Source organism: Lichenostomus cassidix, chromosome 11, assembly GCF_008360975.1.
Source record: "Lichenostomus cassidix isolate B80296 chromosome 11, HeHo_3.0, whole genome shotgun sequence".
NCBI lineage: Eukaryota > Metazoa > Chordata > Aves > Passeriformes > Meliphagidae > Lichenostomus > Lichenostomus cassidix.
In genome coordinates, this window is record NC_139492.1 from 13654737 (window position 1) to 13677653 (window position 22917).

A 22917-nucleotide genomic window follows, 5' to 3' on the forward strand; every position below is an offset into this window, starting at 1 on the left:
ACCTTAATGTTTAACAGATCTCATTAGCTCATGGTAAGCAAAAAACAAAACAAAACAAAAACCTAATCTCCTACCCAAAACCCAACCTCAGATGCAATGTATAAAATAGTCAATTGAATTCTCTTCATAAGAATTAGTTTAAAAGATGCTCCATGAAAATAATGTAAGATTTTTGGTGAAAATAAGTTATTTTGTAGAAACCGAACTGTTCTGAACATCATGTGGCTTTTAAAAACGTTTCCCACAAAAAAGGCCTGATATGTGAGAATAAAATGTTGGAAGCCTTTTTTAGGGAACAGTAGATGCTACTGCCATTAAATAGTTAAAATAATTGATATTTTAAGCAAAGCTGATTTTTTAAAATCTGGGGCTGTGACCCTTTTTTCTCAGGCAAGCTTTAATGTGCCCAGCTGAGCTGGACCCAGAAGCCAGCCTAAGCCTGGGCTTCCTGAAACCAAGAGGCATTAATGCTTAACAACATTTTGAATTAAAAAATGCTTTGTAAGTGGGAAATGGTCAATATTTAGCTGTAGTTGGAGAACATAGCCAACATTTGTGCTGCTTAAATGTTGTTCTTGCCCAAGTTCAGAGTAATGGGATCTCAAAGGACTTGTTAGGCATGACTTTGATTCCCTATGAAAGGACTCAGAGGAGACTTAGATTACAGCTGCCCTGAAATCTACTGGTGAGAAGCATAGTAACATTATTAAGTATTACAAACTATGGTCACTATCAAAATTGCCAAAATCAGAACCATAAAATAGGATTAAATCTTGTCTGTATAATCAATGTATTTTTTATATGGTACTTCTTCTTGCCAGTTGAATACTGTCACATTACAACTTCAATTCCTTTGTAGTGACATTGCAAATATTATCATCTAGCTCTTCCCATTATTTGTATTTTTGCTGTCATACATCCTATTCTTCTGTTTTAGATATAACTTGGGAAATGTCTAGACAGTATTTAGTCTGTGGAAAGAATAAAACCCCTGCTGACTACAGCTGACTAATTAGGAAGTTGGTACTTAACCAGGATGCATTTTATAACCTTTTTGACACAAGGCTGCACAGCACCTTAGGAATTTAATTTCTCAATTTGCTGTGTTTTGTCAGCACTTTGAAGCTGACAGAACCCAAGACTTTCAGCTCTCCCAGGGGACATTGCAGGAGAGTAGGATGCTTCCAAATTGCCTGGAGTGGTGAGCAGAAATACAACTCAGGAGTGCTTCTCTCTCTCTCTCTCTTTCTCTCTCACTCTGAGGTGGATTAAATATGTGAATTGCTCCTACTTTGGGATTTTTGTTTCCTTGTAAAATTATAGTTGTGGACTGAAATACTGCCATGTGCATGCAGTTAATGTGTCAGGCAGTGATGGGCCAAACAGGTCATTCAGCTCAGCTGGACTCTGGTAACAACAGGAAAGAAAAGAAGCCATCAGGCACTTACAAAGTCATGTGTAGCTTTTCATAAGATAGAGGATTTGCATAATTTTCTTATTTTCTATTTTAAATTGGTGTAAAACACTTTTTAAGTGAGGCTTGGTCTTGCAAAGTGCCTCTCATTGACTCTGTTAAGAGAGAAGGTACCTGTACCCTTGAAAAGGTATTTGTTGGTTTTATCTAAGTGCTGGATTAAACCCCTGAAATTAAGTAGAAGAAATAGTGTTAGACCTTCCGAACTCAAAACTAACGTGTTAAAAACCTAGAATTTTCTAGCCAGGAACTACCTTGTTTGCTTTCCGTAAGGAAAACATTTTTGTTTGTGTGGAATAGTTGAACAGCTGTCCCTGACTACTTTATTTGCTCTATAAAGCAAAGCAGGGTATTGTCATAGATTTCTGTAAGCTCTCATGTGTATTTGTTAATCTATTTGATACTGTTACTGTTCTCAGCAGAGCCCCCTGCTGTTGTAAATCCTCCTGAAATGCCTTTCTATGTTTTGCTATGTCTGGATCTTATCAGTTAAGGAAAAAAACTAAAATTCCAAATGTAAACTCAAGGTCCTGGTTGCATGGATTTGTTCTGGATTCAGGAATGAAATCTGGATGTTGTGCCTACATGGAACACGTTTGCATTTTGGCAGCAGTCACAGTTTATATGGAAAATAAAATGTCTTGTCCTTGTGTATCTCTGGAGAAAAATACGTGCCAATGGACTGGTATGGGCTGGAAACAATATGCAGGGAGAACAGGAAAACAAATCCACCCTCTGAGTCATAACTTAAATACTGAGGAGAAAAGGAAAAGGGCAAACGAGGCGGTTTAGTAGTGACTGTGTACACAGCCAGAAGGCAGCACACACGTGGGGAGCGCCAGGTGCGCACAAGGACAGAGCAGGACCGTCTCACGCCCGCTGTGGGGATCACGTCCAAGGCAGAGACTCGCAGAAGAGGAAGGGTCGAAAAAACCCGACAGACTGTACTGGCTCAGGAGAGGACGTTGCAAACCATGTTTGATTCTTTATTCATCATACGATATTGATAGTAAGGGTGGAGAGGGCTGGCATGACAACCTGGGCATCTGGAGGACACTGTCTAGGGCATAAATGCAATTTATGTGTCAGAAATTCAGGCCCTGCTGAGACAGCTATTCCTGCTCCTCTGGTCCTGGCAGTGGTCTGGCAGTAGCACACTGTCTGAGGACACAGTACTCTAGAAACATCCCACTTGTGAGCGAAATCCCACTCAGAGGCATGGCCGGACATGCCACTCTTTGGACCACCACGCTCCCAAAGGCACCAGCGCAGCAGCTGATAACCATCCCCCTCCACTCTGGTCTCATCTCTTTCTGATTTGAGATGGAGACTAGAAAAATGGTGTTCGGTGCTTCCTGACGGCATGGACATTTCAGCTCCCGCCAACCCGGCTTGCCTCATGCCCGCTCCCCTCACGAATCCCGCTCCCCTCAGCCCCCGGGCCGTTCCCAGCGCGGCCGCCAGGGGGCTCCAAGCTCCTCCGGCGCACAGCCAATCCGGTGGCGCGGGAGGGGCCGACCTTGTGCGCGCGCTGTGGGCGGGGCTTGTCCTCTGAGGGGGCGCGCGGGGCTCCTCAGGCTCCTCCCGCCCCTCTCGCTCCCCCCGCCGGCTCCTCCCGTTCGCTCCTCCCGCTCCTCCCGCCGGCTCCTCCCGGGGCGGGCGGTGCTCCGGCCGCGGCCGTGTCAGACCAGCCACGGCAGCAGCGAGCATGTCCTCCAGTAGGGCCAAGAAAGTGAAGATGGCCACCAAGTCCTGCCCGGAGTGCGACCAGCAGGTGAGCGGCTACCGGCGAGTGCTGGGCTGCGGAGGGTGGAGCGGTAAGACCGGCTCCATGCGGCTGCGAATCGATGTTTGTGTGAACTAAACGGTTGTTGCCTTTGCAGCCTCTGCATGGACTGTGGGTTGAACACCGCGTCCCTCTGGCAGGGTAGTGGAGTAGTTGTATTGTGCTGAGGGGTTTCTGCCTGACTGCAGAAGGGCTGTTTATATGCTGGTGTTGTTCAGTAACTGTGTGATGTGTTAAAAATACAATGAGCTGGGTGATTTATATAATGCAGTGTGCTCTTTGGATGACTAATGTGCCCAGGGCTGAGCGGGAGAGCGCTCAGAGGTGCTGTTTTCTCCTGGGGTGCTTGGGAAGCAGCGTAATCGAACCTTTGGGGCAATTCGTGCCAATTCGTGCCCTGTCCCCGGTGCCCACGCGAGCTGCTGGTGTCCCACTGCGGGTGCCTGGTGTGCACAAAATGGAGCTGCTCACACTCACACACTCACACACTCGGCACTGCCTTGCACCGCTGCCGTGGCAGGAGCTTGTCTGCGCTGACTGGGAACGGTGTGAGTATTAAAAGCAGGCGAGTTTGTTGCAGCAGGGCTCCGAACAATGGCCCGGCGCTGCAGCGGCCGTGGGGCTCAGCCGAGGGGCAGCGCTGTCACATGCACTGCTGGGGACCTCGGCTCTGCTGTGTGACTCGGGAAAGTCACCCCTATTCACTGGTTTAGCCCTGCTTTAAAAAAAAAAAAAAAGTAATATAATATAATTTTTCTTATCTTGTATAGCTTTAAAAAAAATGACATTATTTGTTCTGACTTGCGTAGTTTTTACAGTGTTCCTACTCATCCTGGCACGGTTGGGAGTGCTGAGCTGTGTGTGGGCGTCCTTTCATGTTTTAACCAACAGATCAACCGCTGCAAATGCACGTTGAGCACGTCACTGAAATACTATTTCTGAGAAAGAAATCGTGTGCCAAGTTCTGGTTATTCAGTTGGTGAAAGGAGAAACGAAAATGTGTGAGAAGTTATATATGTGAGAGTGGTGAGGGTTTTGTTTGTTGGTTTGGTTTTTTTTTTAAATAAATTTAGTGAATGTCAATCTACCAACAATAAGTAAGCACACATTATAGGCTTTTTAAGCTGATGTGAAAACTTTCACTTTGATTTGCACTTACAAGCATATCACGTGTTCTAGTTTTTGTCCCTGTAGATCTTCAGTTAGCAACTCTTCTGTGGCTTACATGGATTTAATGTGTATATATGTCCTGCCCTGGCACACACTGCTCACAGGACCTTGTTTTCCAGTGCCGAAATATTTGAGAGGGAGCAAGGTATTAAAGCCTACAGTGCAAGTCACCCTTTGCAGACTTTGGGGAAGCTCTCACGGAATCTTAAGTGACTGTGTCCTGTACTGGTGTTTCATAAATTCTTCCAATAGCAAGGGCTTTGCATTTGTTTCTGATTTTTTTCACTAGAAGTGGCATGCATGGAAACATTTAGACAGCCACAATTATTGGAGCAAAATATTGAGTAACACTTCTTAGACTTTAAAACATTTTTCTGTTGTAATTTAGATAATATGTTTCAATATTTTCACAATCCATTAAACTAGGGAGCCTGAAGTGCTTGCAGTCGATCAGAGGAAATAATTATCACTTCTTAATTTAGCATCAGGAAAAATGTCTTGTATGAGAAAATTTCCTTTTTGTTAGGAAAATGTTAAGCAGAGTGAAATAGTGTTTAGGACTCCGTTGCCTTAATTATGTTACAGGATGTTATCAGTGTGGGTCTTCAAAGGATAACTGATGGGTTTCGGTGATAAACCCCTTCCCCCCAGACCCCCCACCCTCAAATGGTACACACCCCTACGTGCTAAACCTGAAACACGAGAACAGTATTGTTCTGGTAAACGCAGTTGAGTTCGTTGAAAAATACTGACTCTGTTCCAATCCCCTTGGGTGGCTTTGCCAAAATTTTTTTTTAGGCTGAGCCTGGAAACGTAATTATTGGAGAGATGTAAGTGTACAAAAATGGCTTTTGCTGGAACTCTGTGTCACCTTAACAACACACACAAATTACCTGCTAGATTGTGGGAGACAATCTACATATGTGTTACATATGAACAAGGAGACAAGTGTGCACACAAATCTGCTAAATTCTGAGCTTTAAGGTTCAATAAACTTCTGTTGGACTGGTTTTTATTATGTCATTGTCTCCATAAAGGGAATTAAAATCTCTAGTTCTGTAAAACCTGTATCAAAAAGTCCATCTGTAAGCCTTTTGTAGTGGTGAAGCGCAGGAGTTCAGATGTGCTACAGAAAGCAAAATAATTTGTTTATGCTGAGTAGCAGTTAAGTTCCCCTTTACAAATTCATGTAATAATTTGGCAGGGGTTGGTTTTGGTTTTTTTTTTTTTTTTTTTGAGGTAGTAGAACTTTGGAACTTGTTCTTCTCCATGTCTGTTTAGATTGAGGAGGCAATTTGTGGTTCTGTGCTCCTGTTTGTTTCAGTGGACATTGACAAACCTGTAGTGGCCTGTCTTAAAGAATTACATTTAAGAAATTATCTCCTGCTTTTTTCCCTCCACTGTCATGCTTCAACATGACTCCAGTTTAATGTGTGTTATTTAATCTCTTCCAGATCTGTGCTTAAACTTGCTTTGATTTGCGTTTTCAGTCTTAAACCTAATCAAAGCAACATGGTGTATTCCTTACTACTCTAAAAGATCTCAAAAGATCTTGGCACTAAGGTAATGAGGTTTGTAATTTATCAGCGTTGCTTTTTTGAAGTTGCTCTGAGTGGATTTTTGCTATTTTTCGTATCAAATGTAGCATTTCTTGTTTTACACTGTCATTTTCTGGGGAAGCATACTGCTGCTATCTGGTAAGCTGATCAGAGGCACTGTATTCTCTCAAACTCCTGGGCCTGCAGTCAGTTTTTGCCTGGCTGGGCTGGGTTATTTGCATTTTGAATTAACGACGTCCTTCTGTACCCACCCGGCCTTGTCTGCAGCGCTGTAGCAGAGTGTGCTGCAAATGCATCTGTTTTGCTTCAGGCTCTATTGTGCCTCTAAAGCTGCTCCTGCTCTCTAAAGGAGCTGCTTTCAAATGCTGCTGAAGGTGAATGCATTCGCAGTGTGCTGATGGTTTTAACTCATAATTATTTTTTAAGTAAATAGAGGAAGCAAAACTGGAAATGTCTGACTGATTTGACTGCTGATATTTGAGAGCTCTGAAGAGAAATTGTGATTCTATTTTAATTCAGCCGTCCTTTAATGCTCTCCACTTTCCTCCACCCCCTTCCTGCCAGTCTGGGGAAAAAAGTAGTGCAAAGCAATCCCAACAGCTGTACATTTCAAGCTTGGTTTTTAACAACTGCATAAAGAAAACGCTTGCTGAGTGATTTACAGCAGAATCTGGTTTTATTGTGTTTAAATACAGTAACAGTACAGGCCACAGTTTGCAATACAGACTGAATTTGAAGAGTTATCTCTGAGGATAAAATGTGAGTTACTAAGTGCGTTTTTTCTTCATGGAACAGGAGTTTTGTCATAATTTGAAATGATCTGAAATTTTTTTTTTGTTTTCTCAGGTTCCTGTTGCATGTAAATCATGTCCCTGTGGCTACATATTTATTAGTCGAAAACTCTTGCATGCTAAACGTGCTGAGAGATCACCACCCATCACAGGTAATACTTGCAGGGGTGGGGAGAAGGGGACAACAGTTCTTTCCCCTCATTTCCTGGGGGCAGGAGATAGAATGTTTTACTTCTCTGTGTAAACTGACTGTTATCAGTTCACTTTCCCTTGAATTTGTGCATGGTAGACTTGGAATATGTGAATTTTTCTTGAATATTGAGAAGAGGGGAAAGCTGGTGTTTTCAGTCTTCCTTTGTACTTGTGATGTTGGCATTTTTTCTGTGTATGTTCTAGCTGCAGGCTCTGGTCACTATGCAAAATAACCTCTTAGAGAAAGCTTTGTGTTAATCCTGTTCTAAAGCTAAATGTGTAGAGGTCCCCAAAAGTATCTGATTTCAGAGTGCATGCTGATTGAAGCTGGGTTTTCTGAAAATAAAAAATTGGTCATAATGTTTAATCTAAAACCGGGTGGGTCTTGCTTCTCTTTCCATGATTAAACAGTGCTTTTTTTGTGCCTAACTTGTGTGTCTTTTGTTGATGGACACAGTAAGAAGTCAGTTGAATATGACTTCTGGCATGAATAATATTTTCCTTGTGTTCATTTTTACCACTTCCTCCAGGAACAGGAATTAGTCAGAACAAGAACCCGACAGAGAAGTTATATGTTAAAAAAAACCCCAAACCCAACCCAAACCCGGGAAATACCTGATCTATAATGTCTTAAAATTATCTACCAGACCTACAAAATGGAAGATATGCATTAGATGTTTTGTATCAATGTTTTGAAGGATAGTTGTAGATTACCACTTGTAGGAATTAGGTGACATCGTGCTGACAGCTGAACTTTCAAGGTGGAGGAGGTTAAGAATTGTCTGTGGTAGGTTGGAAGTGTTGGTCAATTTTTTTTCTCTTCCCCATTTGTTGATAAAGTAGTTACCAAATGAAGCTGAAGGCCATAATCTCCTTGTATAATTCAACTTTGTATGTAGGAGATCCACCAAGGGAGGCAAAATGAATGTAAGCTGGGGGCCATCCTGCTGGAAAGCAGCTGTGGAAAGCACTGTTTACTTACACTTACACTGTTGAGGATGTCCAAGCATTGGCACAGGTTGCTCAAAGTAGTTGCAGAGTCTCCATCCTTGGAGGTCCTCAAAATCCTTCTGCACCTGGTCCTGGGCAGCTGGCTCTTGGTGGCCCTACATGAGCAGGGGTTGGACAGGTTGGTCTGCAGAGGATTCCTTGCTACCTCACCCTGTCTGTGACACTGTGAAGTACAGGTTCTGGATTAACATTAGTGGCATGTAACCCTGCTGTCCGGTTTGTACCCTATGTATGTACAAGATGAATGGCACAACTGCAGCAAAAGGAAATCAGTTCCCCAGAGAGATACAGTAGGAGACTGTGTGTATCTGTATTGTGCTCATAAGGTAACCACAACTTCTAGAAAGTGGTGTTTCAGTAATTTCAGCAGTGCAGCTGCTGCAGAGTGGTGCTGCAGCCTTGCAAGTGTGCAGCTAATCCAGCTTGAAGAGTGTGCTGTGGTAACTGTACTATTTTTGGTACCCAAGCTCATTAATTCATACTTAACTTCAAGATAAAACTCATGTAAATACTTCTTTTTTTTTTTTTTTCTTTTTTAATGAGTTTGGTGTTTAGGAAAACAATACACTTGTTCAGCTTTAGGCATGAGGAGGCCTTGTCATAGGCTGGATGTGGTGGGACACATGCTCTGTTTTGTGGCATTTACTGACAGCATCGTTGACTCAGCATTTGATTTGTCTGAGCAGCAGCAATGATTTCATTGTTAGTATCAAAAGAAGCCCAAGTGCTGTGGTGTTTGCTGTATGATAAACTATTGCTAGTGGAACAAAGACAATGGGCTGTCTTAAAAGCTGTGATGTGTGCAGTTTGTGTTCCCATCTTATTTGGGAAACAGCTTCTTGTGTACCAGCAAACATGTCATGCTGCAAAATACATTTGAAGTAATTAAAGGCTTGATCCTTGTAATCAAGAAGTGAAGCGTCCTTCTGGATCTGACACCTTAATTTCTGCATGGATTGTTTTGTGAAGGTATAGGCATCTGACCACTTCAGAGAAAAAGGGTAATGGGGTGGGGTGAGCATTAAGAGTAAATTAAGAACAAAGGTGAAAACAACCCTGGATCATGCCATTTCTGTTCATTTGCACAGAAAACAAGAGTGAGGCCAAAAGGAGGCGGACAGAGAGAGTTAAGCGAGAGAAGATAAATTCTGCAGTAAATAAAGACTTAGAAAACCGGAAGAGATCCAGGTCTAACAGCCATTCAGATCATAGCAGACGAGGAAGAGGAAGACCTAAGAGTGCCTCAGCGAAAAAGCACGAGGAAGAAAGAGGTATGAGAGCTGGAGAAATCTGTTTGTTGGATTTTCTTTATGTGTCTTTTTATAATCAGTAAACCTTTATGCCATTCAAATAATTTAACTAGACTAGTTCAGCCAGTACCTGATACCTTAATGTGTGGAAGGGACTGTTTCACATCTGTAGAGAGCTCTGGTTTTATGTTTCAGTGTCTGGTGAAACTAACTACAAAGATCTAAATCTGTATTTTTAGCCACTGTATCAAGTTTCAACAAATAGGTAGAAAGCCATTAGACTGAAGTGTTAAGTAGGTTTTTTACTTTTTTTTTTTTTTGTTGAGGTACTGCTGTTCTATATCTCAAAGACAAACGATATAATGATTCCTGTTGTCAGAGAGGGGATTAGGATGACTGGATTGCTTAAAAAGTTTCTTGAAACCTTTTGGAGGGCCAAAGTAAAAAGGGCGTCTTGAATCACTGCTACGACCTGAATTTTGGTCCCATGTTTCTAGAGGAAAAAATGCCTCCTTGCCTGTTAAAAGTTCCTTGGTGACCTACTGGTTTTGATCATTATACAGTAAAGAGGCTGTTACATGACTAGAGTAATTCTAGAATTGCTCACCAGTGTAACTGTCACTTAAGGTTCCTGTTAAGAGCCTATTGACACTGCATTTGCTTTTTTTTTTGTTTGAGATAGTAATTTTAGACCTGAATTATGAATCCAAAATTTAGCATGGGCTTGAAAAGGTTGGAAGGCAGATAAAAGGGAGACAACAAGACTTCATACAAATATTCAGAAGATATTTTTCCTAAAACTCATGAAGCCTTGAGGTATATCTTGTGCCATAACTTAGAAATACAATTATTTCTTCCCTTCCACCTTAAAAAAAAAAAAAAGGCAGTTAGCCATGTTGCAAATTCCTTTAATTTGACTTTTCAAAACCTATTTTGACATCTCTGCTGTTTAATATAAATCTTTCTTAATGTTTCTTTCATGTAAAAACCAAGTATAAATTTGGATTTGTTGGGGTTTTTTAGTGCTTTCAATGTGGGTAGAAAAAGTGGAATTCTCATTTCTGTATATTTTCCAGATGGCAATTGTTTTACTGTTACAGAAATGCACTTGTAGCATATAATCTCTTCACTATTGCATGTAATTTACTGATATGTATAGCTTCCCTGTTTGTCACTAAAGTCCAAGCTGGATTTTGATAACTTTAGGGCCCTTTCTAGGCATTAAACTGCCAGTCTAGTTCACAAACAGACTTGGTTTTTAAATTCCAGCAAGGTGGGTTGCCCTATAAAAGTGAATCATCTTTTCTCTCCCCTGACAAAGAGGAAAGCAGCCTAAGCAATCAAAGGAAAACATCCATCCTCTTAAGACATGTTTTATAGTTTCCAAAAAGCAAGAATTTGACAGCAGGAGGGATATTTAGAGAATGTGTTTTCCTATCCAAAACTAGGCTGAATATTTCTAACCTCTTGGTGCAAACTGCAAGTGTGACAATACTCCAGTGCTCTGAGGTGGAAAACTAGATATGGCTATAGTGGGTTCTTTGCATAGGAGTGTGTGTGGTGTGCCTTTTCTTGGTGTTTTTTTAAAGTTGAATCTCCCTTGATATGATTGCCTTCCTCTTGTGCTATTTTTACCATCCTCTTTACTGGGTCTTGTGATGGCTGTTTCTTCCTCAGCCTCTTGTGCAGAGCTGGTGCAGGGGCTGGGCTCACAGCCATTTGTCATTGTCTTAGCTTCAGAACAGCACATCTTACTCTTCATGAGTAAGCAGGCTTAGAGTATTTTCTTATTTCTGACCTACTTCTGGTTATGTCAGGCTGTAGTGTGTGTAGACCACTGTGGTGATCATTAGGCAAATTTTAAAAAGTTGATATATAAGGCTGTCATGGCTATAAAAATAAATTCAGCAGGGAACTCATCCTTTTGTAAGTAATTACTATAGAACAAGTTATCATTGACCTCTCCCTTTTCAAGTTGCTTAAAAAATTAGAATTACTACGTGTGGAGTAATTAGTGGGAATTTTAGAAATATTCTTCCTTTACCACACCTGCTGCTTGATAGCCTGTGTTTGTGTACATTAAGCAACTGTAATTCTACTACAATTAAGGTGATTTTTGTGTAAGTGGTTGCTAGTCCTTGTAGCATCTGTCTAGTGTTGAAAGTCAGCTCTGGAGTGCGAGATGTCAGCTTAGTGTGTTAGACTTTAGGTATCTTATTTCCTTGCCTGTTGTATGTCTCTAGGATATTTTGGGTACATGTTACTTGCCACTAGAGGTTGTGCTGTCCTTTTGCCCTGAAGGCTTGAAAAGAAGCACTGCTTGCATGGGTGTTAAATATTTGGTTCCTAATGCATTTGTAGATGGAAAAATAGGCAGACACAAAACACATCTGTTATAATATGGAAGAGCAGATTATCTGTCCATTTGAAGACCACCCAGCTGTGAAAATTTCCTTCCTAAAGACCCCCATGACATCTGTGGCTTTGCTTCCTTGCTTGTCATGCTCTTTCCATACATAGCGTGCTTGTTCCCAGTTATGTCTGTGCCTTTGATTGGTTCTTTTGTGTCCTTCGTGACTGGCTTACATTAGAGCAAAGAGCTGAATCAATTAAGAATAGAATAAGCAAAAAGGCTTTTTAAAACAAGCTATTTTTCCTGCATATTTAGCAAGAAGGAATTGAGGGGGAGGAATGAGGAAGCAGATGTAGATTGAGGGGATGTGGCAGTGCTGGGTCCCAGAAAATCATCCTATCACATGTTTCAGAGCCATGTGATGACCCTGGAAAACAGGATCTTCTCCTTGCAGTCTTGACTTGTCAGAATTGTCACTTAATTTCTTTGTCAGACATGTGACAGTTTATTTTGAAAGCACAAACACTCTTATAATAATTTGACTCTTGATTTTGTTGTGGAGGTGTGTTCTTTGTTTTACTGTGTGGGACTGTGATACACAGCTAGACTGGTTCCCAGGCTGAGTTGTTATCTGGGTAATAACCCTGATTGTATTAAAGCAAACAAAAACCCTTGTGTGCTGGAGGAAGTGGTATTGGTTATTCTGAAAGAGAATACCAGCAAGTAAGACTCAATAAGAGTGATCTGTAGACTTGCTAAAGCAAACTTGTTGCTTAGCAATATAGGTCTTCATAAAGGTATATGTATATATAAACATTTCATTATCCAGATAAAACTTAAGCTGAATTCAATGTCTTGATACAAGTTTTCTTTTTCTAGTAATTTCCAGCTGTATTACTCACACATTTGCTTGCCCAATGTGCATATTTGAAGTAACTAACTGTCTTGAAGAATGAAACCATACAAAATTTGTGGAGGGGGAAGTTAATGTTTGATTTATACATAATCTCAGTTTTGAGGGTTGCAGTATAAGTGGGTTGCAGGACATCTAGGATTCAGGAGACATGCTTCAGAAAAATTATTTTTGCCTAAATAGCCTCTTAGTTGTATAGCAAAACCCCTAGTATTTAATGTCTTACTGTCTTATAGGAGCACAATACCATTTTTCTTTTGCTTATAATAGAGAAATGAGTCAAAACTATTTTCAGGTAGGACTGAAGTGGAAAGTTTTTGGAGTGTGTGTGGAAGCTGTGGTATCCTATGAGTAGTGTATGATAAAATGTTATGCAGGCACAAGCTCTTCACTTGTTAATGATGAGAACTGCAGTTGTCCTGACAATACATGAAGCTTGCACACCTGTGTTAATTCCTGATACTCCTTGATATCAAGATTTTGGTAAACTGAAGTCTCTCAGAATAAGCCTGATCTGGGAGGGCAGGGAGGAAGGGAAACTAAGAAGTCTGCAGTCCAGTTAACAGCAACCAGGGCACAGTGGGGGGGGGAGTATTTTTAATTTTGCTGGGTGCTGATATATTCAAGTTGTGGCTGGATTCATTTGGATCAAGAAGCATGAAACAAGGGGTGGAGCTTAGATATGAAAATATAAAAGGTTAATGTGGAATAACCAGTGTGTGTAGTGTCTGTGCTGAGAACAACTCCCAGCATTGTTAATTTTTAAATGGTGAGAGGGAGGAAGTGGAGCAACCCAGAGTGTACGTACAGAAACTGATTTATCTTAAACTGCAGGGTAGGACTTGCAGCAAAACTCGGTTTCAAGCTCATTTCAAAGTCAATACACTAGAGGATATTGTCTTGCATAGCCAGGAAGTCAGCAAAAAGCTGTTTCTGCTGTTTCTGTATCAGTATTACATCAGAACACAGCAGTGAAGGATTTTTGAGCTTGTCCTTAGTTGTTTAACATAAATAGTTGATTTCACAAGGAAGGCAGTCTGTTGGCATTCTGTTTGTAGCTGTAACACAAATGTGAAGCCAAGTCTAAATTAATTGTTAAGAATATGAACCCACTGAAGGATAACCAGGTGGGTAGGTGTAGATAGGAGATGCTGGGATGTTTTTTCCATATGGTGCTTTCCATTATTTTCCAGTGCTGGCTTTTCTTTGGCTTTCCCATGCTAGTTTTGGTGTCTTGGTGGAGCAGTTGCCAGAGTGTGAACATGTGTGACTGTGTGTGGGTCAGGCAGAGGGCTCTGTCAGGTGAGCTTTTAGATTGTAAATGAGTCCAGGCCACTGTGGAACCTGGATTAGAGATAGAGCTCCACAGCTGAAACCTCTGAATGTATTTCTCTCTTCCTTTTGTCTGCAAACCTGGTCTTCTGCTGTCAAAACTGTTTCTTTGTTGGCTTTATTTTCTTAACAATTTGTGTCAGCTACCTGTGGCTAGCTAAACTGGGGTAGAACTAGTAATGATCTGGATTAGGTGGTCTTTGTGACGATGGTATTTCTCAAATAGCAGTATTTTATGAATTTTTGTAGTGCAACAGTTTATTTGAGCACTGCAGTATGGAAACTTTTTGATGGCTTCCTGTTGTGTGTCTGTGGCATTGAAACAAGCTAACGTCAGCACAGGGAACTCATGGGCTTTCACTTGCTTGATGAGGTGTTAGCATTGTTCTACAGCTGGGAAAAGATGGAAAGCCTGCAGTGTAGAAAGTCCAAAAATGTTCATGGTGATAAGTTTGGAGCCTGTCTTAATCCAAGTGTCTGTTCTTTGGCCTTTGACACTGCCATTAAACTCCCGGGTTTCTTTTATGTAGTTGTAAAGTATGGGGATAAATGTTGTGTTTAATGAGGATATTTTAAAATAACTTTGTTTTCTAGGATGGGAGGTGTTTATATAAAAGAAAAAACCCAAACCACTAAAACCAAAAAAACCTGAAGGAACACGTGAATACTTGTTTATCGTTATGTTAACGACTCATTCTTCCTTCATCGTTAAAGAAGAGAAATTCAGTCATGCTTTTGGGTGACTCATTCTGTATCTCTTACAGCACCTTTGTGGGCCTCCATTACTTCCTCCTCTTTCTCAGTCCCTCTGTGCATAGGAGTTGATTGTCTAACTTCAATTCCACTACTTCACATAATTTTTTAATTTTTGTGTGACTTGCATTAACTTCAAATAATGGAAAAAGCTTTTAATAGTGACTTTTTTTTCCTTCTACAGAGAAACAAGAAAAAGAAGTTGACATGTATGCTAACCTTTCAGATGAAAAGGCCTTCGTATTTTCGGTGGCCTTGGCGGAAATAAACAGAAAAATTATCAATCAAAGACTTATTCTGTAACTCGTGAGCACAATCTGATGCAGTTTTATGCAGGATGGCTAGCAGATTCCCAAGGTGCCATGGACTCTCGGGAAGTGTGTTGTCTGCACCAACAAGGATCATAGCATTTCCTGTTAAAATTCTCCTGCTGTTCTTGGAAATTGAATTCTGTCTCTACAAGTCAGAAAGAAAGTGGTCACAAGATGGTGCTTTGAAAAATCAGAAAGCAGATATGTTTTACGCCTTGAAGACAAATGCTAGACAAATGCATGGAGACTGCACCCATTCCAGAGCACTTCTTTTGAATTTGCTGCCAGAAATGCAATATTTTAAATATTCAGAAATAAATGATTTTCCTTTAAAATTATATATTTCAGATTTTTCAGCTATATTGCAGTTTACGTATGTACAGTTCACATAACTTTTTAATAAATTGATATTCCAATATTTCATTGAACTGAGAATTAAGTACATTTGTGATACTCAGGGTGTGTTGGTTTTAATCCTCTTACAGATCTGGTATTCATCCTAGGTATGACTTCAGTTTTACATTTTTTAATAGGTGTGATATAATTCTGATAGGAAGAAAATTAAAGTGGTTTAATTTGGGGAGATTATTATGTTAGACATCTTCATATTGTTTGAATTATCTCTAGAAAATAATCTCTTGCTACATAGAGTTGTTTTTTAAAAACCATATACTTTTGGAGTCAGACTCCTGAAGTTAGAGAGGCAAACACTTGTTTTGTAACAGTTACTTGCTGAGTGTCTGCCTTGTCCAGCTGGTAAGTTCTTGTCCCATACTCTTTCTTGGCCCATTATTTACTGTAGAGGGAGAGAAGGAGACATCAGAAATGTAGATCTGCATGCAGTTGGCATCTTCTTACTGGTATTTTCAAAACACAAAGATCTGGTAGTTCTTTTTGTTCCCCAAGTCTTTTAAAAGCATAATTCTTACCAGTATGGTGTTTGGGCTGCTGACTGTAAATACCAAAGCAAAGTCTACCTGAGTGTGCAAAAATGAAATGTTTTGATAGAAATAGTTCTGGGGAAGACATTAAACAAAGTAGTCATTCTTTAAGTGGCATAGTGCAATTGGAGCCAAAACTCCTCTTTTAGTAACTATATGGGGGTTTTGTTTTACCAAGAAAAAACCCCAAAGCCTCAAGCTGTGTAAAATCCTGAGGGAGGAGGTGTAGGAGATAATTACATTAATAAAATCTGACACACTGGGGGTTTGTCACCTTTCATTTGCTCTGTTCTAGGAGGGGAGATGTAACTAAATGTCTTTTTCTTCAGTGTTACCGGTGTTTTTCAGTATCCCATTGACTAATGAGAATTGCCTGATGAGGTTCTGCTACAGAACTGATCTCTGGGTGGAAGCCAAGACGTTTATTAATAAAACCAGACTATCAAATTCTGGCTGTTTATTAGTTACTGATTAACAGAAGGAACTGTGATAGCTTCAAGTTAAGCCACAAGGCACTGATCAAATGCAAACTTTGTAAGTAAAAGCAGGAAACATGGAAAGTGATTTTTAATTCTTAACTCCTAAGAAATCACTTGCATCCTCATTATTAACACTGGATGAGAGAGATGTTGTGGAAATGTACTTAAGCCACTAATACACATTTGTCTTTATTCCAGTAAATGAGAAGTTGCAAACATGAAACCTACTCTGCATCACTAAACTGCTTCCCAGAGCTGTAGCCTGTCACAGATAGCAGTAGTAAGGACAGATGAGTCAATCTTAAGGATAGAGAATATGATTGCATGGTAAGTTGTTAAAGTCACAGTGACAAAAAGGAAGTTCTAACTTAAGGATATGATCAGGGTGGTGTTGATTCTGTTGCTAGAATGAGATCTGCTGTGTTAGGAAGGGACAGAGGGAGATGCCAAGGCAGGCTCTTTAGTGCTTTCCTACAGGTTTTTATCTCTTTCTGCTCCTGCACATGGAATTGGTTACCATCACAGGACCGAAGTTTGTATTGTTGGATGTGACAAAATTGTAAGTTAAATTATACATTCAGATTGGTACCTTTTCCAATCAGTACTTCTGAAAAACATGTTCATACCTCAAAGGTGCAAGGCCATTTTTTCTACTTCATTGGTGGAGGCTCTCCTGAAACAGTGGTTGAGTTCTATTTCTGTATTTCTTCCTTTTGTCTTCCCCAGGCCTCTGCTGTCAGCTCTTTCCCACATATCTTCATGCTACTTTTCTTCCCCTGGTGGCTTACAGTCTTTTTGAGAAAGCTGTTTTGGAAGCAGGTGGACTTGAAAATGCCTTAGGGAGAGAGTGGTTCTTTGTCAGGGAATCTGGCAAAGCAAGAAATCTGAGTTTCTCTTCCACCAACCAGAAACAAGCCATTCTTTACTATATAGGCAGGACATTTCGGCCTCTTCTGAAAGCCCTGGTAACTGTGGTATGCCAAGACGTATGTTCTTGGAACATATTCAGTAACTGAGCTGGAAAGTGGCTGCGTTGTACAAAATAAGCATCAGCATGATGACATCTCAAGAGCTCTTTCTTTGTGTGTTAGAGATGATCCACGGATGAAACACTGGCAAATCACTGTAGACTATAATTGTAAATTGTATTTGTTCTCAGTCTATGAAACAATGAAATAAAGCCAGTGACAGCTGAATGATGAAAGAGTAAAATTTTGTGTACTGCAGCTCTGACTTGATTGGAAACTGCATAGTTTCTGAGAAGCAAAAACAAATACGGTAAGGCTTCAGGAAGTTGCTTACGTGAGGCTTTTGTTTGTGACTAGTCTCAGTGTAAGATTTTAGGCCCTGCTTTTGACAGTCGTTGTGGTTCAGGCTGACTTAATTTGTTTCACTGCATGTTTTGTAGCATGCAAAATGCTACACAGAAAAAGAGTCTTTCAGAAAAAGTGAATTAGGCTGCAGCTTTTTAATGAGCAAAAGAAGATAAAGTGAAATACCACTTCACTTCTGTACATGTTTGACTTGACTGACTGGATAAACTTTCTGTTGTTAACCGAGTAGTTCAGAATGGTAGTGGGAGCTGCCTGTTTGTAAACCACCATTTAACAAGTTCTGCTTTCTGCCACTTCTTTTCCAAATTTTTTTTCTGAAGATCTGTGCTTCTGGTGTTTATAGCTTTGAGTAATAGCATGTTTGACCATCAAGTGGGCTCGCAGCTCAAATGTTGGCTTGAGATTCCTCTGCATTTCCTCTGCTCTGCTCCTAGATGGCAGCCGTATTCTAAACAGCTCACTGTTGGTTCAGGCATTCTTACCATGGAGACCAGGAAGAGTGTAGTCTTTAGTTTTCAGTGAAGGCACCCTGAAAGATTTTTTCTTTAATAACATCACTCCTACCTAACATGCGACATCAAAATCCTGCTAGTGGATGTTACTGGCTGTCTAAACTGAAGCATTGCTTCATCAGTTGTGTGGGACGTCAGCTCTCGAGGTGTGAGGATTGGTGGAGTTGGATAATTTGTCAGGACCAGAGAATTCTGAACTTTAAATCGGCAATCAAATAGAAAATGGTTTAAGAAAACTCTTCACTTCCCCAGGAGTCCCATATATGTGAATTTTCTTGGGTCAAACTTCGCAAACATCTTAATTTTCCAGTTATTTTTGTTCTGACAGTGTTACGGTTGATTAAAAAATGTTAAAACTGGGACAAGGTATTGGGGAATACTTTGAAGATTATCATTGCCCTGTGACTGGGCAGCACTTATTCAGAGACTAAAAATGAGATACTGGCTTTGAATATCAGTTTCCAAACAAGGTCTTTAGATTGGTTTTACACACTGCTTTTTGATTTTTTTAAAGGGTTTTTAATTGTTTGGTGTTTTGGTTTTGGGTTGGTTTTTTTTTTTTTAGTTTTTCTAGGTTTTGGGGTGTTTTAGAGTGAAATAGTGATCTTGTAGGCTGTTGGCAGCACTGTGTCTATTTCTTGTATCTTGGACTGTACTAGCAAGGATGCTTAGTATCTTCTTGCCTGACAGTGCTTGGCTTCTGATAATCTTTAAGATACTGACAACCCAGGAATAAACAGTGTAACCAGAAATCTGTGTTAAACCACAGTTTAGGCCTTTTTGTGTTGCTGGTTTTGAGAAGGATCCCTGTGTGAGCATGAACACGTGCAGGTGTGCTATTGTCTCTGGGTGCATCTCTGCAAGTGGTTTTGTGTAAATTGGCAGTGTGTGTTTCAAGCAAATCTCGTGGTACACTGTACTTGCTGTGCTTAGATTTGCATCATGGAGTGGTGTTGGGGAGCAGGATAGAGATTACTTTTACAGAAAAATTGGCCTGGAAGATTCTTCAGCTGTCAGTGGGTGTTTGGTCTGCAGGAACAGGACTACCTGTAGCAGGTGTTGGGCCTTCAGTACCAACTGTTTCACTCCACAAATCTCCTCTTGTGCCTCACTTCTTGCTTATTATGGAAATACAGCAGAGCCAGTGTTAACAACCAATGCTTTCAGGTGAGTCTAAAAGCAATTTTACCTTCAAAGTATTGACTGTGTTGTCAGTTTTTTGTAGTAGGCTTGTTTTGTTTCATTATGCATTCTGGCAAATAACCTCTAGCAAATCTACCTGTAGCATTCCAAGGTGTTGGTTTCCTCAGTTCTTTGCCTATCCTTTATGGAAGTTGCCACTTTGGTAGCAGTGGTGGTAGGACAGTTCTAATACATAATGGAATATTTTTCCCCTCTTTTTTTTAGGTTATCACTTTCAAAATTTATTATTAGTTACAGAATACTTAGTCTGACTGCCCCAATGTTATATTGCTTAAGCAGTTTTTCTATTGAGATGAAGATGATCAATTTTTCTGCATTATGGTAGATCCGACACTGCATGATTACTACAGATATTGTGAGTTCATAATGAACTGAAAATATCTGTGGATCAATGTACTAAAGGGTTTTTTTCCTCCTGCACTTACTTAAAAGGGTTTCTGGCAGCTGCCAGCTGTTGGTTGGGATGTGCCATCTAAGAAGCAAGGAACCGATTAGGCAGGAGGCAATGAAAATGGATAAATCTCTGTAATTTGTTTTTTCTGCAGAAGAAAACCTAAACCTGCTTTCACCAAAGTTGTATAATTTCAAGCCCAGAACATGGTTCACATGAATCATTTGGTGTCATCTTGCAGCATTTGCCCAGGAAAAGGTCAGGTACCTCTTCCTCATCTTTGCCTCACTCCCCCCATAAGCTGCTTTTCTTGGTGCTTCTTAACTTTGTATGTCAAACCTGAGCTCTATCTCAGTTCACTGCCTTTGGTCTCCTACTATGTGTTATTTCTCTCAACCATAACTTATAATTTTGTTAATCAGCATTAAGAAATAAATACTAGTTTTAATCCTGGCCAGCGCTGAGGACCATAAAATGTTGTTAAGAGCAGTGGGTGTTCCAGATACCAGGAGTACAAATATTTAATAGTCTGGCAGTTTACCAAGTTGCAGTGGTTTCTGTTTTGTCTTGGATCAAACAACTTATGAATATTTAATAGAAACATGGTAATAAAGAGGAATCTACAAACTGAGGTCAGAATTGCTTTATTTGGAGAAGGTGTGGAGCAAAACGTGTATTTGTGTGTGTGTGTGGCTGTGTGAGCAGGTGTAGAGATGAGATGTGTGGTTGGAGTCTCTGCTCTGAGGGTACTCTGGGCCACAGCTCCTGCTTCTCAGCAACACCAAAGAAGTGTTTCAGTGTTGGTGAAGTTGCTGGAGCAAGAGGTGACCCAGGAGTTCCGGTTTTCAGTAAAATGAATAAATTATTTTACTGGCACAGCAGTCTAGTGTATTTGAAAGTAGTGTTTACTGGTGGAGTTGACTTCTTTGGCAGAAAAAAATCTGATGCGTTAAAGGACATTTCTAAGGAGTGGCATACAGTTTATTAACAGCAGAGTACAGGAATCTTTAGATCTAGATTTGTCATAACCTGCATAAGACTGCACTAGGTATCAAATCTATCTGGGAAACCACTGAGTGTCCTGGAGCTGGTACAGGCATTGTCTTGAACACAGAGTCAGAGGAAAGGCACGAGTGTAAGAAACTCTGGAAAAGAACAGCTGTTTGCTTTGCATGAGCCTCTCAACTGGGGGACTGTTAAATCTATGAAATGTTGGTGTGTAATCTCAGATGAATGAAGGTAGAATAAGGCTCAATTTGATTAAGTTCACCAGGGAACTGTGGACTGAGGCTTAAGGTATAAGTGCCTTTTATTGTAGCTTTCTGAAACAGTGGAGGTTAAAGATTGCTTCCTGTCATCTTGGAAAACTAACAGCTTTCTGTTCTTTAAGACAGAGCAATTCTAAACAAGGAAAAATGATGCAGTAAGTTAGGAAAGCTTAGAACAGAGATATATTGAGTCTTGGCCAAATACTGATCCAGAGCCTGATCCTGAGGTAGTTTTACCTCTGATTATATTGAAAAATGTGCAATTAAAAAAATTTAAAAGTTTTAAATTTAGTTTCTTAAGTAGAATTCCCTACCAAACTGTGTGGACAAATCTGTTTTAAGTTTGGAAGATGAACATTAGAATTTACTCTTAGGACTTTTTTACAACAGCACATCTTGACATCCAGTGAAAGGTTTGCTTCAAAAGTACCTTTTTGAAAACTTTTTATTTTTACTGAATGATTACAATTATTATTTCTGACACTTACACAGAGGAATGTTTTGAAAATAGTACCTCAAAGCAGTGTATAACGGGCTGACTGGATATTGAGCAAGAAGCCTAATTTAGGTAAATACTGATAGCTACATTCTGAAATACAGCCTAATGTTCTGATAGGGAAAAGTGTCCTGCAGCATCAGGATTACTCATGAGTCTGGTCATCTCGAGGTCTATTTTTCTTTCACTGTTGCTCACACCCATTTTAAGAAGATTGGGAATCTCGTCCAAAATATTTAGCTTACATTTCTTGACGCTGACCAAATTCCAAACTTGGCAGCTGTGGTGCTGTTGCTTACAACAGTGGCAGTGCTGGCTCTGGCCCACAGTTACTTAGCAACAGGGAAGCTCACGTTTGCTTACAGCTCATGCGTGTGCATCTAAATGTAGTTCTGGAAAAAATAAAAGGTTAAAGGAGTTTGGAAGGGGAAACAGATACTTGAACAATTCATACTGTTGAGTGGTTGAGACTGGTGGCAATAGTACATAGGAAAATGAGTCTCAAAATATTTTGTCTTTTAAAATCTTCATTAGATTAACGTGTTGCAAGAACTTGAAATCCAAATGAACAGAACCCTACTCCTGCCAACTACAGAAAGATCAAAAATAAAAATACAGCAAATGGTAAAGAGCAGGGGAAATGTTCTATTTTGAATGCCTGTGTTACAAATGCATTCTTTGGAAAAAAGAAGATTCATTATTTGAACACTGGGAATCTGAGAAAGTCATAAAAATTATTTGTTGTGAGACAAACAGATGGGTTGAGATTATATTAGATTAATTACTTCTGATTGTTGATTGCTGCTTGTCAGTTTTATCAGTGCTTTTTTTGCTGATCAAGCTGTGATATCTTAATGAGTTTTTGACAGCTTGCACTCTGTTGCTGCAGTAATACGCAAAAGCACTTAAAAGGCCACTGTCAGACTGTTAGTGTATTATGATTACAGTAATCTCAGTTTCTGGGGTTTCAGGCATGCAGTTTTCCTTATTAGCCAGCACTGGGGCTGCAGTGGGGTTTCCTTATATAGCAAAGGCAGGAAGGTGATTGCGGCTCACTCCCGACATGAGGGGGAGGCAGGAACCAGAGAGAGCAAGCCAGGAATGGAGAGGGCAGGGAAAAGACTAGCTGGACTTGGCTAGAGAATGGAGAAAGGTCTAATGATGAGAATTAACAATACGTATATTCAGGCTGGGAAAGTGACATGGACACCTTCTGCAGGATATCACTGTGAAGGAAGCACTGCATTGTTTCAGCCTTTGGGAGCTGGGAGGAGGAGCAGGGCAGTTTGGAGAACAAGGATGGTGACTGGAGAGGTGCTGCCTTTATAGAGGAGTAAGGATGTTGCTACTCCAGCTGTTCCCAGAGCTGAGCAGTTCCTTTATACCTAGAAATTAGGT

General features: G+C 40.3%; 2 protein-coding genes across 2 annotated transcripts in view; both read left to right on the forward strand.

The window, feature by feature from the left end:
* The first annotated feature begins 3091 nt into the window (after positions 1–3091).
* On the forward strand, positions 3092–15323 carry C11H16orf87 (chromosome 11 C16orf87 homolog). Its single transcript, XM_085071936.1, has 4 exons — positions 3092–3248; positions 6836–6932; positions 9072–9254; positions 14769–15323. Exons 1-4 carry the CDS (start codon positions 3183–3185, stop codon positions 14885–14887), a joined length of 465 nt encoding a protein of 154 aa, XP_084928062.1. The 5' UTR covers positions 3092–3182; the 3' UTR covers positions 14888–15323.
* Positions 15324–19661: 4338 nt separating this feature from the next.
* MYLK3 (myosin light chain kinase 3) overlaps positions 19662–22917 on the forward strand; it is a 39503-nt gene continuing 36247 nt past the window's right edge. The window contains exon 1 of the mRNA XM_085071931.1: positions 19662–20013. The gene's annotated coding sequence lies outside the window, so the exon portion shown is untranslated. The remainder of the gene's footprint in view (positions 20014–22917) is intronic.

Excerpts from the sequence above, each read along its gene's own strand:
- C11H16orf87 (XM_085071936.1), top strand. The coding sequence starts at position 3,183 with ATGTCCTCCAGTAGGGCCAAGAAAGTGAAGATGGCCACCAAGTCCTGC. Across the intron at positions 3,249-6,835 it reads GCCCGGAGTGCGACCAGCAG|GTTCCTGTTGCATGTAAATC; the intron begins GTGAGCGGCTAC and ends TTGTTTTCTCAG. Across the intron at positions 6,933-9,071 it reads GAGATCACCACCCATCACAG|AAAACAAGAGTGAGGCCAAA; the intron begins GTAATACTTGCA and ends TCATTTGCACAG.